At 47.7% G+C, this 11,954-nt stretch overlaps 2 protein-coding genes across 2 annotated transcripts; one reads left to right on the top strand and one right to left on the bottom strand.

Moving 5' to 3' along the window:
• Positions 1-421: 421 nt before the first annotated feature.
• LOC136944465 (lymphocyte activation gene 3 protein-like) lies at positions 422-3,314 on the top strand. The gene is made up of 8 exons (XM_067238240.1): positions 422-535; positions 659-779; positions 985-1,184; positions 1,409-1,675; positions 1,926-2,246; positions 2,391-2,651; positions 2,742-2,857; positions 3,009-3,314. The coding sequence occupies exons 1-8, from the start codon at positions 475-477 to the stop codon at positions 3,117-3,119; spliced, it is 1,458 nt and encodes a 485-aa protein (XP_067094341.1). The 5' UTR covers positions 422-474; the 3' UTR covers positions 3,120-3,314.
• A 72-nt stretch (positions 3,315-3,386) lies between these two features.
• Positions 3,387-11,466, bottom strand: plekhg6 (pleckstrin homology domain containing, family G (with RhoGef domain) member 6). The gene is made up of 15 exons (XM_067238238.1): positions 11,389-11,466; positions 10,192-10,387; positions 9,882-10,016; positions 9,614-9,751; positions 9,328-9,423; positions 9,013-9,063; positions 8,626-8,775; positions 8,390-8,500; positions 7,387-7,536; positions 7,034-7,171; positions 6,816-6,935; positions 6,567-6,699; positions 6,148-6,263; positions 4,469-6,051; positions 3,387-3,950 (listed from the first exon to the last, which is right to left on the bottom strand). The coding sequence occupies exons 1-15, from the start codon at positions 11,406-11,408 to the stop codon at positions 3,755-3,757; spliced, it is 3,333 nt and encodes a 1,110-aa protein (XP_067094339.1). The 5' UTR covers positions 11,409-11,466; the 3' UTR covers positions 3,387-3,754.
• Positions 11,467-11,954: the final 488 nt, after the last annotated feature.

Genomic DNA, 11,954 nt, shown 5'->3' with positions numbered 1-11,954 from the left:
GAGCTAAAAGTGACGTTGTAATTTTACAACCAGGGATCTTACAGGAATTATTTAAGGTCATTGATGGTGCACAAACCCTTTGCAGAGAGAGAGAGAGAGAGAAGAGAGAGAGAAGGAGAGAGAGAGAAGCAGAGAGAGAGAAGCAGAGAGAGAATCCGTGGGAGAAAGTGGGGCTCCCTGTTTGTGTCTGACAGTTTCCATGTTGCGTCAGTGAGAACGACATCCAGGGCTGCCTTCCAGACGAAGTCACATGACTGAGAGGGACTACCTGTTGGTGTAGCCCCGCCCCTCCCACCCCCACCCCCACCCACGGGACATATATACTAGTCCCAATTCACAGAAACTCATACTGCAACTGAGACATCAGAAACAGACGAACAGAGGAAACAGATATCAGCATATCATAGAACAAAGAGATTCACTGAGAGATACACCATATCTAGTCAAATTATTTCATTGTTTTTAACACACACAATGAGTAAAATGTCTGTGTGGCAATATCTAAGTGTTTTGGGAGCCACTCTCTTAGTGACAGGTAAGAAAAACTGGATTTGTGTCTACACATCACCCACACATCAGTGATATAATTTAAAGTTTCATGAACATTTTCTGCAAACTGATTTTGAATCCGTCCTGGTTTGTATTGGTGTTCCTGTAGGGGTTTGGTGTGAGTCCACAGAAGTCTTTGTGGAGGTCGGGTCGCAAGCCATCTTACCCTGTGTGAGTCGTCCTCCTCCACATACTGCAGCAGTCATCAACTGGTCCAGGTACCATGGAGGGTAAGATCATTTTTTCCCTCTCTCATCTTCCTCTTGCCTACCTCTCTCTCTCTCCATGTTAATCTCTCTATCTTTTCCATACACGTGAATCACTGACATATTTGAATTGATTCAGGCACTACAGTGTACCATGCGTGAATGTGCCTTTAGGCACAAGGCATGGATAGGTCTTTATTCTTTCTTCTCTGTGTCTCCGTCCATCCAGCACCATTTGGAGGAAGAAGAAGAGTGGATTGGAGTACTGGGATAGTTCTGCCCAACGTGTCAGATGTTCCCATTCCCATACTGGAGACTACAGCCTGTACATCAAAGAAGTGAGGGAAGAAGATGCAGGGGAGTACAGATGCCGTGTGGAGGACGGCAAACAGCTCATCATAAAAAACATTATTCTCAGGGTTATCAAAGGTGAGCCACAAGAGAGAGAATACAAAAATGAATCAGTTTGAATAAATTGCATTAGCATAGCATGCTTTTTGTGTGAAGTGTGTGAGAGTTTCCGAGCAAATGTCTTGTGACTGAATGGAACTCTGTTTCTAAGGATGACACCGTTCATCGTTTTTTACAAGTTAGCGTTTCAGTGCTGCGGACGGGACACAAGTTTTACGTGACGTCTTTTCCTCTCTCGACAGCGTCATTCTCGCCAAAGGACCCGTTGGACGGCGACACTCTGTCCATCGCTTGCGGCGTGAAGCCGTGGCCGTGGGGGGCCACGGTGAGCTGGAGGCTCAACGGAGAGCCCTTTCTTGTCCACGACCACGGCTTCACCGAAGAGAACTTCGCCAGCGGTCCCTTCTACTTGAAGGGCAGAGCCTCTGGAAACGTGACGGGGAACTGGACTTGCGCCGTGCATCAGAAGGGGAGAGAGGCGACGGTCACCCGGGCACTGACAGTCAGAGGTGAGGGGACGACTGCTCTCTGTGACACCAGCGCCACGCTCACATCCTTACAGTTTGGACGAGTGCTAACTGACTGTTGCTTACTGACTCTCTCTCCCTCTCTCTCTCTCTCTCTCTCTCTCTCTCTCTCTCTCTCTCTCTCTCTCTCTCTCTCTCTCTCTCTCTGTCTCTCTCTGTCTCTCTCTCTCTCTCTGTCTCTCTCTCTCTCTCTCTCTCTCTCTCTCTGTCTCTCTCTCTCTCTGTCTCTCAGGTATCGTCAGCCCCTCCAGGGACAGCAGCAGAGTGTACGCGGCCGTGGGGTCTGCAGTCACCCTCCCGTGTGTGTTCACCTCTGGACTCGCTCCTTCCGGCGTGCTGTGGGAGAGGACGGCCAAGGGGTCCCTCTCTGCGTCGGCCGTGGTTCCTATCCTCCCTCCCTCCGCCAATCTGTCCTCCACGGCCTCCCAGGCCCCCTGGGACCGGTCGGTCGTCGTGGCGGAGGTGGGGGTGGAGGATGGGGGCGGGTACAGGTGCTCGGGGTCTGTCACGGGCAAGAAGCTGGGCAGAGGGATGCATCTGGTCACAGCACAAGGTGAGCGTGGCAGACGTTCCCCTTTTTGAATGATTTAGACGCAGCAATCCTGAGGAAGCGTATTTCTCTTTGTGAAGAGACTTGTCCTCTCCCATGATCGCGAGTACTGACACCTTCTTTGGTGTTTTCTCTCTCTCTCTTAAGTGCTCCGCAACTCTCCGACTTCGAGGAGGGCTCCCGTGACACTGACCTGTCACCTTAGCGACGCCAGCGAAGTCACTGACTACAGTTGGGTTCAGCTGACCCCTGTCCTCAATGGCACCCAATCTGCGATTCCTTTCCCTTCCAATGGGAAGGTTCTTAACATCGGCGCTGTGACAGAGAAGACCGCTGGTGAATGGGCTTGTCTCTTCTACGGAAAGCAAGGGATGCTGGGAAATGTGACTTACGATTTACAACTGATGAGTGAGTAGACCACCTATTTTTGGGCTGGTTTAGTTGTTTTTGAAATGACAGTTGAACGTGAGCATGAATACATGGTTGTGTGTTTGACAGGTGGTCTGAGCGGGGTTGAGGAGACCTCCAGTGGAGCTGGCCCGGCGGTTGGCCTTGTCTTACTCCTCTTAATAGCATTGTTGGTTGTGGTCCAGATGTGCAAAAACGAGCAGAGGGTGAGTGTAACAGTTCTGTGAGGTGTGTGTGTGTTTGTGTGTCTTTAAATAGTCTGTGTCTGAAATTGTGTGTGCTTTCCTATAAGTATAAGCCTAAAGATACATTTTTTTTAATCACAATTTGACATACTGTGTGTTTGGTTCTTCACAGAAGAGGAATATTCTACGCTTCCCGGCTTTGGAGACCATCGTCCACGCTCACTCCAACGAGAGGGAGGACAGCGAGAGGAGCAGAGTGAAAGATGATGAAATCTCAAAATAGTGTGTCTGTAATTTTTTTTTACTATATTTTCTTGGGTCGAAATATAATATTTTGATCTGCTTGATTACTGTTTGGGAGAGCATGATTGTGTGTGTGATTTTGTATGATAGAGACCTTCAGTGCAGACATTTGTAGCAGTATTACTTCATACTTTATGTAAGAACTTTATTTGAAATTGTGTAAATATGTTGCTTATTTCTACTTATTATATTTACAATATTTTATATTTACAAAGACATTCCTGAGAATAAAAATATACAAAGAAAATTGGTTTAATCTCTTTATTGCAACATGTACATTCTGAATCTTTAGAAAAAAATATATTCAATTTATCCATCCTTTATCAAATATAAAAACACTATTTAACAAAAGTGAGCGCACCTAACCATGGCCAACACTGGTGCTTAATAACGCACATCTTCAACAGTGACCCTAATCCGCTGCTACCAAACTAAATGCCTGCATTTCAGCCACTCAACTGCAAACAACCTTACAGGATTTCCATCTTGTTGCTTTGGAATTTAACAAAAACTGTTAACAATAAAATGGTATAAAAAAAGTTTGAATGGCTGAAGTTGTAGGTGTATAAGCTTGATCACCGTAGCCTGTTTGCTTAACTGAACTTGGATCAACATCTAGACCTGGCTAACCTCTCCTTTCCTACGCTCGGACCTTCTCTGGGAGTTTTGTATAGTAAGAGTCTGTGTGATGGTCTGCAACAAATCCTCATCTTCCTTATACACACCGTCAGGGCTCAGGTAATCCAGGAAATCATCGTCATCGAAGCACCAGCCAGGCCAGTCTACACTTGCGCCATCAAGAAAGACAGGACTGAAGAAAAAAAGAGATAAGTTGATGAGGGAGAAAATGTTTGATTAATTTTGACTAGGCAAACCACAAGAATCATCAGTAATTAGTAAGAAACTGAGATTGTGTTAACATCGAAACTGCAGATAGTTCCATGGCACAAGAACATTGTCCATCCGCCCCCCACGGCCTCCTGAGAAGTCATCTCAATAGTAGTTTTGAATAAAGCAAAGATTAGAGCTGAACTGCAAAGTCAAACTTTCCGACTGCCATTTCCTGCACAGTACGTCCAAATTGAAAACACACAAGCTGTAGATTTAATCAAGATTATAATGTACTATACGCTTTATCTGCAGGCAACAAACACGCCCCCACCGCCCGTCACTGGACTCGAGCTCGTGCCCACCGACTCCGCAAGCGACCACAACCCGCAACGCCAACGAAAAGCTAGCTTCTCGTGTCGCGGGTGGTCTGTACTTATACAGATGAGTGATTTTAATCGATCCGTATCGGTTACACTCAGATCAACATCTCAAACTCACCAGCTCTTGTTCTCCTCTTGATCCCCGTCCACTGTTTCTTCCCTCCACCCCTGGCTGATGGTGGGGGCTCGATGCCGGACCAACTCCACCTCCTCCCACTCCATCTCTCTGTCTCCTTCGCTGGTGCACAGCGATGTCGTGGTGGAGAAGGTGGGAGAGAAAGACAGGTTCGACAGACGACTTGTGGATGCGTGCCTCTTTACGTCTTTCTTTCCCCTGTCCGGGTCCCTGTTCCTCCCCTTGGCTCGCTCCAGCAAGTCCTGCAGGGGGGAGGGCAGTGGGGGCAGGTCCGGATCTCCAGGGGGCGAGTGGGGTATGTGAAGACGGCTGGGCCTGAGCTGCTCGTTCGGAAGGATGAGGTCCGGGTTCGACACGCTCCTCTGGGACTTAAACTTGGGTATTTTATGGGATTTTGTAGCAGGCTTCTCATGGGTCAGCTCAGGGTCGGAGATGGTTTGAGGGTCTGGGGAGACCTTCTCGGCAGGTATGTGCCAGAAGTCCTCTCCGTTCCGTTTTAGAGACCCCAGCTTGAGCACAAGGCGGGAGTCAGTGGAACCCCGTCCGGAAGAACCACAGCTGGCCGGGATCTGCTGCTTGACCTCCGAGTCCGAGTTGGAGGAGGAGTTTGTTTGGGATAAGGGCCAGACCGCGGGAACCGATCCCCTTCGCGGCGACTGAGGCGGGACGTTCTGCTGGCCGTTGACAGGCCTCCTTCTGCGTAACCGTGGTGACTTCAACTTGCGGGAAAACCTCCTATATTCCGTCAGCGCCTCCTCTTCTGATTGGCTACAGGATTCCCTTTTGGCCTGATTCTCTGTAGACTCAGAATCCAGATGAGTTTCACTTGATTTGTTTTTTTCACCTTGGCTCAACTGGGACATAAACTGAGGCACTGAACATTCCGGTAGGTTCTCTTTGTATGAGTGGAGAAAAGCGCAGGACCTGGGCCGGGTCAGAGGATAGTCTATGTCTGGGTATTCACCCGGAAACAGAAACTGTCTCCTGTTGGACTTGGTATTAACGGTGCCTCCTGCGTCCTGGCTTGAGATGAAGGTGTCACTGAGGTCAGGGGTCATAGCTGGCTTGTGACGGTTCCAGGTCACCCTCCGCTCCGTTACCCCCTGAAACACAACGTCATACCCCTCCTCTAACTGGTCACCACCCCTGTTCTTTCTCACCCCTGCCTCTGACAACACCCCTTTTTCCGGTTTCCTGTCTCCTTGTTTGATTTTGTTTGCCCAGCCAGCAAAGTCGCCACGTACCGACTTGCTGTGAGTGTCACTTATCAATCGTTCTCTGCCGAGCAATCCAGTGACCTGTGTGTCACCTTTTGTATTTGGCTTTGGAGTTTTGAGTTTAACCATTGATGACAGTGTTCCATTCGCAAAAGGTATCACAGGAGGTTCCTCTATAGGCTTCGCCTCCAGAGAAGGAGCACATTCTGATTGGTCACGGACGAGTTCTACTGTGCCCCCATTGGACAGAGGGGCATCTGCAGGAGAGGTGAATTCGAGCTGTAGGGGTTTTTGCTGGGCCTGCAGGCTCCTGTTCACCTCTGTCACTCGTAGATTCTTCAGTGTCTCCTGTCAATCAACAGAAGCGTCAATCAGTGAGGCCTCCCCAAGACAGAGGTAAATAATTTGCTTTTCTTATATCCTCTCCAGTCCAGCTTTGGTTACCTGTGCTTGTTGTATGGCGGAAACCCATTTGGAACAGCTGTCTGAGTTAGAGGCAGAAAATGCGTAGACATTGACAGCACAGCCTAGCACACTCACTTCCACCAGAACAAAGGAACCTGTCAGACACACAGAGAGAAAGAGAGAGAGAGAGACAGAGAGAGAGAGAGAGAGAGAGAGAGAGAGAGAGAGAGAGAGAGAGAGAGAGAGAGAGCAGAGAGAGAGAGAGAGAGAGAGAGAGAGAGAGAGAGAGAGAGAGAGAGAGAGAGAGAGAGAACAGAGAGAGAGAGATAGAGAGACAGAGAGATTAACAGCAGGAAGATCAAGAACTACATCGCGAGAAGAGCATAAAGTGTCCTCAGTCCGGCCAGACGACAGGATCAGAGCGTGCTCCGGAAGGGGGGGGGGGGGGTGTTCCTCACAGCCGTCTTTGAGCGCAGCACAGCGAGCGCTGTCCAGGGCCAGGGGGGGTCGCACCACCTTCAGACGCTCAGCCTTCTTCTGGGCTTTGGTCACCAGCAGCACGTCAGAGAAGAGCAGGGCCACCACTTCCAGCTGCTCCACCCAAACCACAAACAAAACAAAAACAGAAGAGATCCGCCGGTGTTGAGTGTATGATTACAGACCCAGAACCGACACTGATGTTGTGATACAGAAGAGGCGCTACGCACTTTGCTGTCTTTCCTTCCTTTGATCTTCAGCGTCTCCTCCAATAGCAGCTTGCGTACGACCCCAGGGCCCGCCCCTCTGATCGGCCTGGTCAAATCGAATCTGCAGAACTCACGGACGTGCTGCGAAGTTCCAACGGAAACGAGAGAAAGACTTTCTTTTTATGTTCCGAGCGGGCGGAGCCGCTCCGTTTTACAGAGAAAAGGTTTCATGCGTTTACCTTGTCCATTTCCTCGTTCGTGCCTTCCAACACCTCGTATCCCTCCAGCCTCTGGGCCGAGATGGAGAGGGCCAGCACCTCATCCTTCAGCCTCATGTAGTCGTTGATGCTGTCCAGAAACCCATTCACACCGGTCAACTGGAGAAAGGAAGCAGACAGGGACAGATAGGGAAGGGGGGGATTGCAAAGACAGAGACAAAGATGAGAGAGAGAATGAAGAGAGGGATGAGAGAGAGACAGAAACAGAGGGAGAGAACAGAGAGTGAGATTTCTTTCAGGTCATGCGTTGACAACGGTACAAGCTGCAGCGGCACTGCACAACATCAGGGTGTCTGCAGAGCGCCCCCCCTCACCATGTCTCGGAGACTGTGCTGCATCAGGGGGTCTTGGGTGGTTTTGATTATGGCTTTGAGCAGCAGGGGGTACTTGGTGATCCTCTGGTGGGGTTTGGCCTGCATGTCACCCAGTCGCATACGCTCACACTGGGGGTGGGTCTCAACCCACTGCAGAAGGAGAAGACAATCACATCCTTCGATCGAGTCTCTGTTTCACTAAGTTTGACTCTGATAAGATATCACCAGTCTAAGAACCGCATAATTGCATTCGTAAGTTATCATATTTTGGTGATTCATGAAAGGGGGGATTTGTACAGGATGTCCTCCTCGCCAATAAACCCACAACATGGGGTGGTACAAATGGGTGGTACAAATTCATAACAGCAATGTAAAAGTCATCCAGGCTTATTTGAGTCATAACACAAAGTTGAGGACACTGGTGGGTTTGACACATAGCTGTGTGGCTGCCCTCATAGGACATGTTATTGACAGTACGCCCACACACTCATGGCATTAACCAGAACCAGAACACACCATCCACATCAAGATGAGTGCTATTACTCACTACAACTGTGTTCCCGGTTCTGACACAGTCAAGGCGTTTCACATACAGTCTGTGAGTGATGCAAAGGGTTTTGGTGGTGAAAGGGTGTGTGCATGTGTGTGTGTTCAGCCAGAAAGGCGTGTGTGTGTGTGTGTATGTGTGGTGTGTGTGTGTGTGTGTGTGTGTGTGTGTGGTGTGTGTGTGTGTGGTGTGTGTGTGTGTGTGTGGTGTGTGTGGTGTGTGTGTGAATGTCGTGCATGACGTTTGTCTGTGTGGCACACATGTAGGGGGTCAGGTGGCTGAGCGGTTAGGGAATCGGGCTATTATTCAGAAGGTTGCCGGTTCGATACCCTGCCGTGTCAAATGACGTTGTGTCCTTGGGCAAGGCACTTCACCCTACTTGCCTTGGGGGGAATGTTCCTGTACTTACTGTAAGACGCTGCTAAATTACTAAATGTATCAAATGTATGTAAGTACATGTAAGAAGACGTTGAAGTGAGGGTTGCAGTCCAGCTCTCTTCGCGTGAACTCCAAAGTGCTCTCCTCTTTCCAGCAGTATTGTAGATACGAGAAGAAGCGCTCGTGGAACTGGCATGGGAGGGAAGAGTATGAAAGAAGGATGGGATTATTGAACACTAGCTGTACCCTTGGATTTAGCCAAGGCTGTGTATGTCACATGATCATGCATTCCTACCAACTGATTGAATTTGTACCTGCAGGCAACCTGACTCTAACCTCAAAGGGTCAAAGGGCTTCCCTGTCAGTCGGACTTCCCTCAACATGGGATACATCACTTCCTGCCAAAACTGTCTGTGCGCACCGAGGATGGATGGAAGGTTGGAGAAGAGCAGTTCAGACGTGACCTGAGAGAAACCAAGATGTTGTCTGTTTGATAAGGTTTTTGTAACTGACAGAGGACAACTGCTCCCTCCCCCGCACGGTGAGACCTTTCCACCTATTCAGCAGAAAACTTCAAAACTGTCGTGCTCTGTGTTCCGTCAGTTAGAGAAACGGATGTTCTCAGTGTGTTGATGTCAGCCATTGCATAAGGCTGCTGAACAGTGAACGGCTTCCTTGGCCTAAAAGCTATTCAGACTGACCTCTTGGAGGAAGCCATGTTGGTGCAGGTTGTTCAGGGCGGCCACCACCAACTGTAAAAAAACAGGGAGGGTTTAGAAATGACAGAAAGCCTATTAATCGCCAGTTGAAACCCCTTATGTACTCTTATAGAAGAAAATATATACCTACTGTCCATGATTTTTTTTAAATATATATATATCGATTTTTTTTTAACTTTAGTTGTGGTTTTCAGAATATAGTGTCCCATGTGGTTTTATTGTACATATGGAGCAAAACATGTTGGAGTTTTGTTATGACATTGAGAGCACAAATCGGGTGGGATGTCTCAATCTTACGTCTGTGACGATGGTGAGCTTGTTGATGTAGGTGAGCTCAGTGTGGACAAACTCCCACAGCGCCTCCTGCTGGTGTCTCTGCGTCTTACACATCGTCTGAAAATGAGGAGAGAGATATAGTGTGAGACAGAGAGAAAGAGAGAGGGGGGAGATCGAAGGAGAAAGAGAGAAGCAAAAACAGAAGTGGAGTGAATCAGTGAGAGAGACGAGTGACAGAGAACTGTCAGGGTGTGGCTCACATCTATGTATTGTTCTGACTCACGATGTTTTTCGCATGGTAAATTACCGTGTGAGAGCGCACTATTTCTGTCCAGCTGTTCTCTAGGGTGGATCCCTGGCCCCCCTCCCCCCAGCTCCACCTAAGGGACAAGGGCACAGGGAAGATTTGCAGGACCTTCTTCAACACGTCCAGCTGATCCCGTTCCTGAGGGGGAGGTACAAAGTTTGAATCAAACCATTATCACGTATCACGCTCGTGACATTCTGCTCTGTCGGGTGTGCGCGTCCATCTACATTTGCATGTGCAGACGGAGGATGGAATCGGAGTCAAGTACCTCAGGCGATGAACACTTCTCTGGCGCTCCCTGGTTAAACAGAACCTGTTTCAGTGCTGTCCGCGATTTTACACATGGAGACGATCCCTTACTCATTGTGGCATAGTCTGTCACAACTTTCTGCTGGGTTCTTCTCTAAAAGAAAACAAAAATCAGTTGCTCTTTAATAGAACGCATATACATTCAAGCTTTACTTTCAACTATCACCCTAACCATCATCTGCATGTCTTACAGGTGTCTATGATAACATGAGGCCTGTGAGCCATGCCTGACAGTTGAAAGCAAAGTTTATTTTCCATTAGATACTAACCTGATAGTTCAAGGTGTTAAATGTGTGTGATTCTACTGCCCCCAGATGGTTGGTCGCGGTATCTGCAGCTGTGGTCCCTCCATTTAACGAATCCCCCTCCCTCTCCCGCTCTTCCCCATCTCTCCACTGTTCCGCAGCGTCTTCTTGAGACAGGCCATCTCCTCCGTTGTTTACACTTGTTGTTTTTATAGAAATACTTCAGAGATATAAAACCAAAAAACGCACCAATCATTGTGGAGCCAAGCAAACGAGGAATACATGGCGTCTGGGCACGAAGACAACAGGAAGTGCTCTATTTTAAGATTCATCAACCGAGAAGGAAGAACTGAAACAGGGGAATCTTGAGGAAGACTAAGGAACTTATCTTCACATTAATGCATTTTAGAACAGGTTAGTTTTTATTAAAATGTACCACAGGATAATGTGTTTTTGAAAGGTAGGAAGCAGGTAGTTATGATAAAGACAATAGCAACATCAGTGGCAGAAGAAATAGTGTTTGGAAAAACTAGTCAGCAGTTCTCATGCTGCAAGCTCACGATTTTTTTTTAACAGGATGTAAAGTTACAAACTACCTAATTTGCACACATTCACTCACACAACACCAGTTGTCTTGGTTACCAAGAATTATTTTTTCTTGACACATCCGGAGCACAACATGTTCAGTTCATGAAGAAAAAGATTTTTCCTTTAAGGACTAGCGCTACAAGACAAATGTTGAACGCAAACACACACACACACACACACACACTGTGTTCAGTTATAAACCTAAAGATAAACCACTTCGATGCACGAAACACCGCACAAAACACCACACAAAACACCCCAGTAACGCAAGTGCCCTCATAACAAATACACATCACACTCGAATGTTTTACATTCAGATGAAATTCAGGACACTAGATACTGAAGTATCTTCAATAAAACGTGTTGCTGTGTGTGGGGTGTTACAGAACGTCCACAGACAAACAGAGGCTGTTTGCAGTTCAGGGGCCGTGTTCACCAAACAACAAGCACACCAGGTCCCCCGTCACCATAAAAAAGGACCGCTCTTAGATCAGTATATATCGACCATGAAACATTAAGCAAACATGAGCCCCGTCTTGCATTTAAATAAATCTGTCTGACCCAATCCAGCAAGCACAAATCACAATGAAAACAACTTCTGTGACAGGAATCACCAGAACATCATTCACGCACCTGAGCTTCTTTAGATCCATATTGATTCACACGGTCATCTTTGGTTTCTACTGTTTAACCTTCTCTGGGTATGTTGCTCTTTGCCTCTGTGCCTGTTTTCATCCCTCCCTTCCAACCTTCCTCTCGCCTGCACCCTTGCGCCCTATGACTCACCTGACAAGAAAAACTGGATTCCACAGACAATAGATCTATATCTGAGACTGGCTAATGTGTTAAAAGTCACAAATTCACAGGAAGAGGTGGTGACTGATACAGACATGGTTCTGTTTGTTTCTGTTACTTTGGATGAAAACCAAATAAATCAATGAAAGGAGAATGTTTACATAGTAATCTGACTCTGAACCAAAAAGTCATTTCTTGGGAGCAATGCCGACCCTGTCGTTGCCAACATCTGGAGATACCCCCTACTGAGATCTAAACTCATCCATACACTTAGTCTACTGTGTGCGTGTAGTCTTGTGTGTGTGTGTGTAGTCGTGTGTAGTCTTGGTGGCTAGTGAAAGTCACATAACGACCAGAGAAATGCACACATCTGAGGAAATTAAAAGAAGTGATGACAGATAGAC

The sequence above is a fragment of the Osmerus mordax genome, chromosome 6 (genome assembly GCF_038355195.1).
Source record: "Osmerus mordax isolate fOsmMor3 chromosome 6, fOsmMor3.pri, whole genome shotgun sequence".
Taxonomy (NCBI): domain Eukaryota; kingdom Metazoa; phylum Chordata; class Actinopteri; order Osmeriformes; family Osmeridae; genus Osmerus; species Osmerus mordax.
This window is presented reverse-complemented; position numbering and strand designations above follow the sequence as displayed.

Coding starts and splice junctions, on each gene's coding strand:
- LOC136944465 (XM_067238240.1), top strand. CDS start 475: ATGAGTAAAATGTCTGTGTGGCAATATCTAAGTGTTTTGGGAGCCACT. Junction 536..658: donor AGCCACTCTCTTAGTGACAG/GTAAGAAAAACT, acceptor GTGTTCCTGTAG/GGGTTTGGTGTGAGTCCACA. Junction 2,247..2,390: donor GCATCTGGTCACAGCACAAG/GTGAGCGTGGCA, acceptor CTCTCTCTTAAG/TGCTCCGCAACTCTCCGACT.
- plekhg6 (XM_067238238.1), bottom strand. CDS start 11,408: ATGGATCTAAAGAAGCTCAG. Junction 9,064..9,327: donor AGCTCACCATCGTCACAGAC/GTAAGATTGAGA, acceptor GTTTTTTTACAG/TTGGTGGTGGCCGCCCTGAA. Junction 7,172..7,386: donor AGCACAGTCTCCGAGACATG/GTGAGGGGGGGC, acceptor TCCTTTCTCCAG/TTGACCGGTGTGAATGGGTT.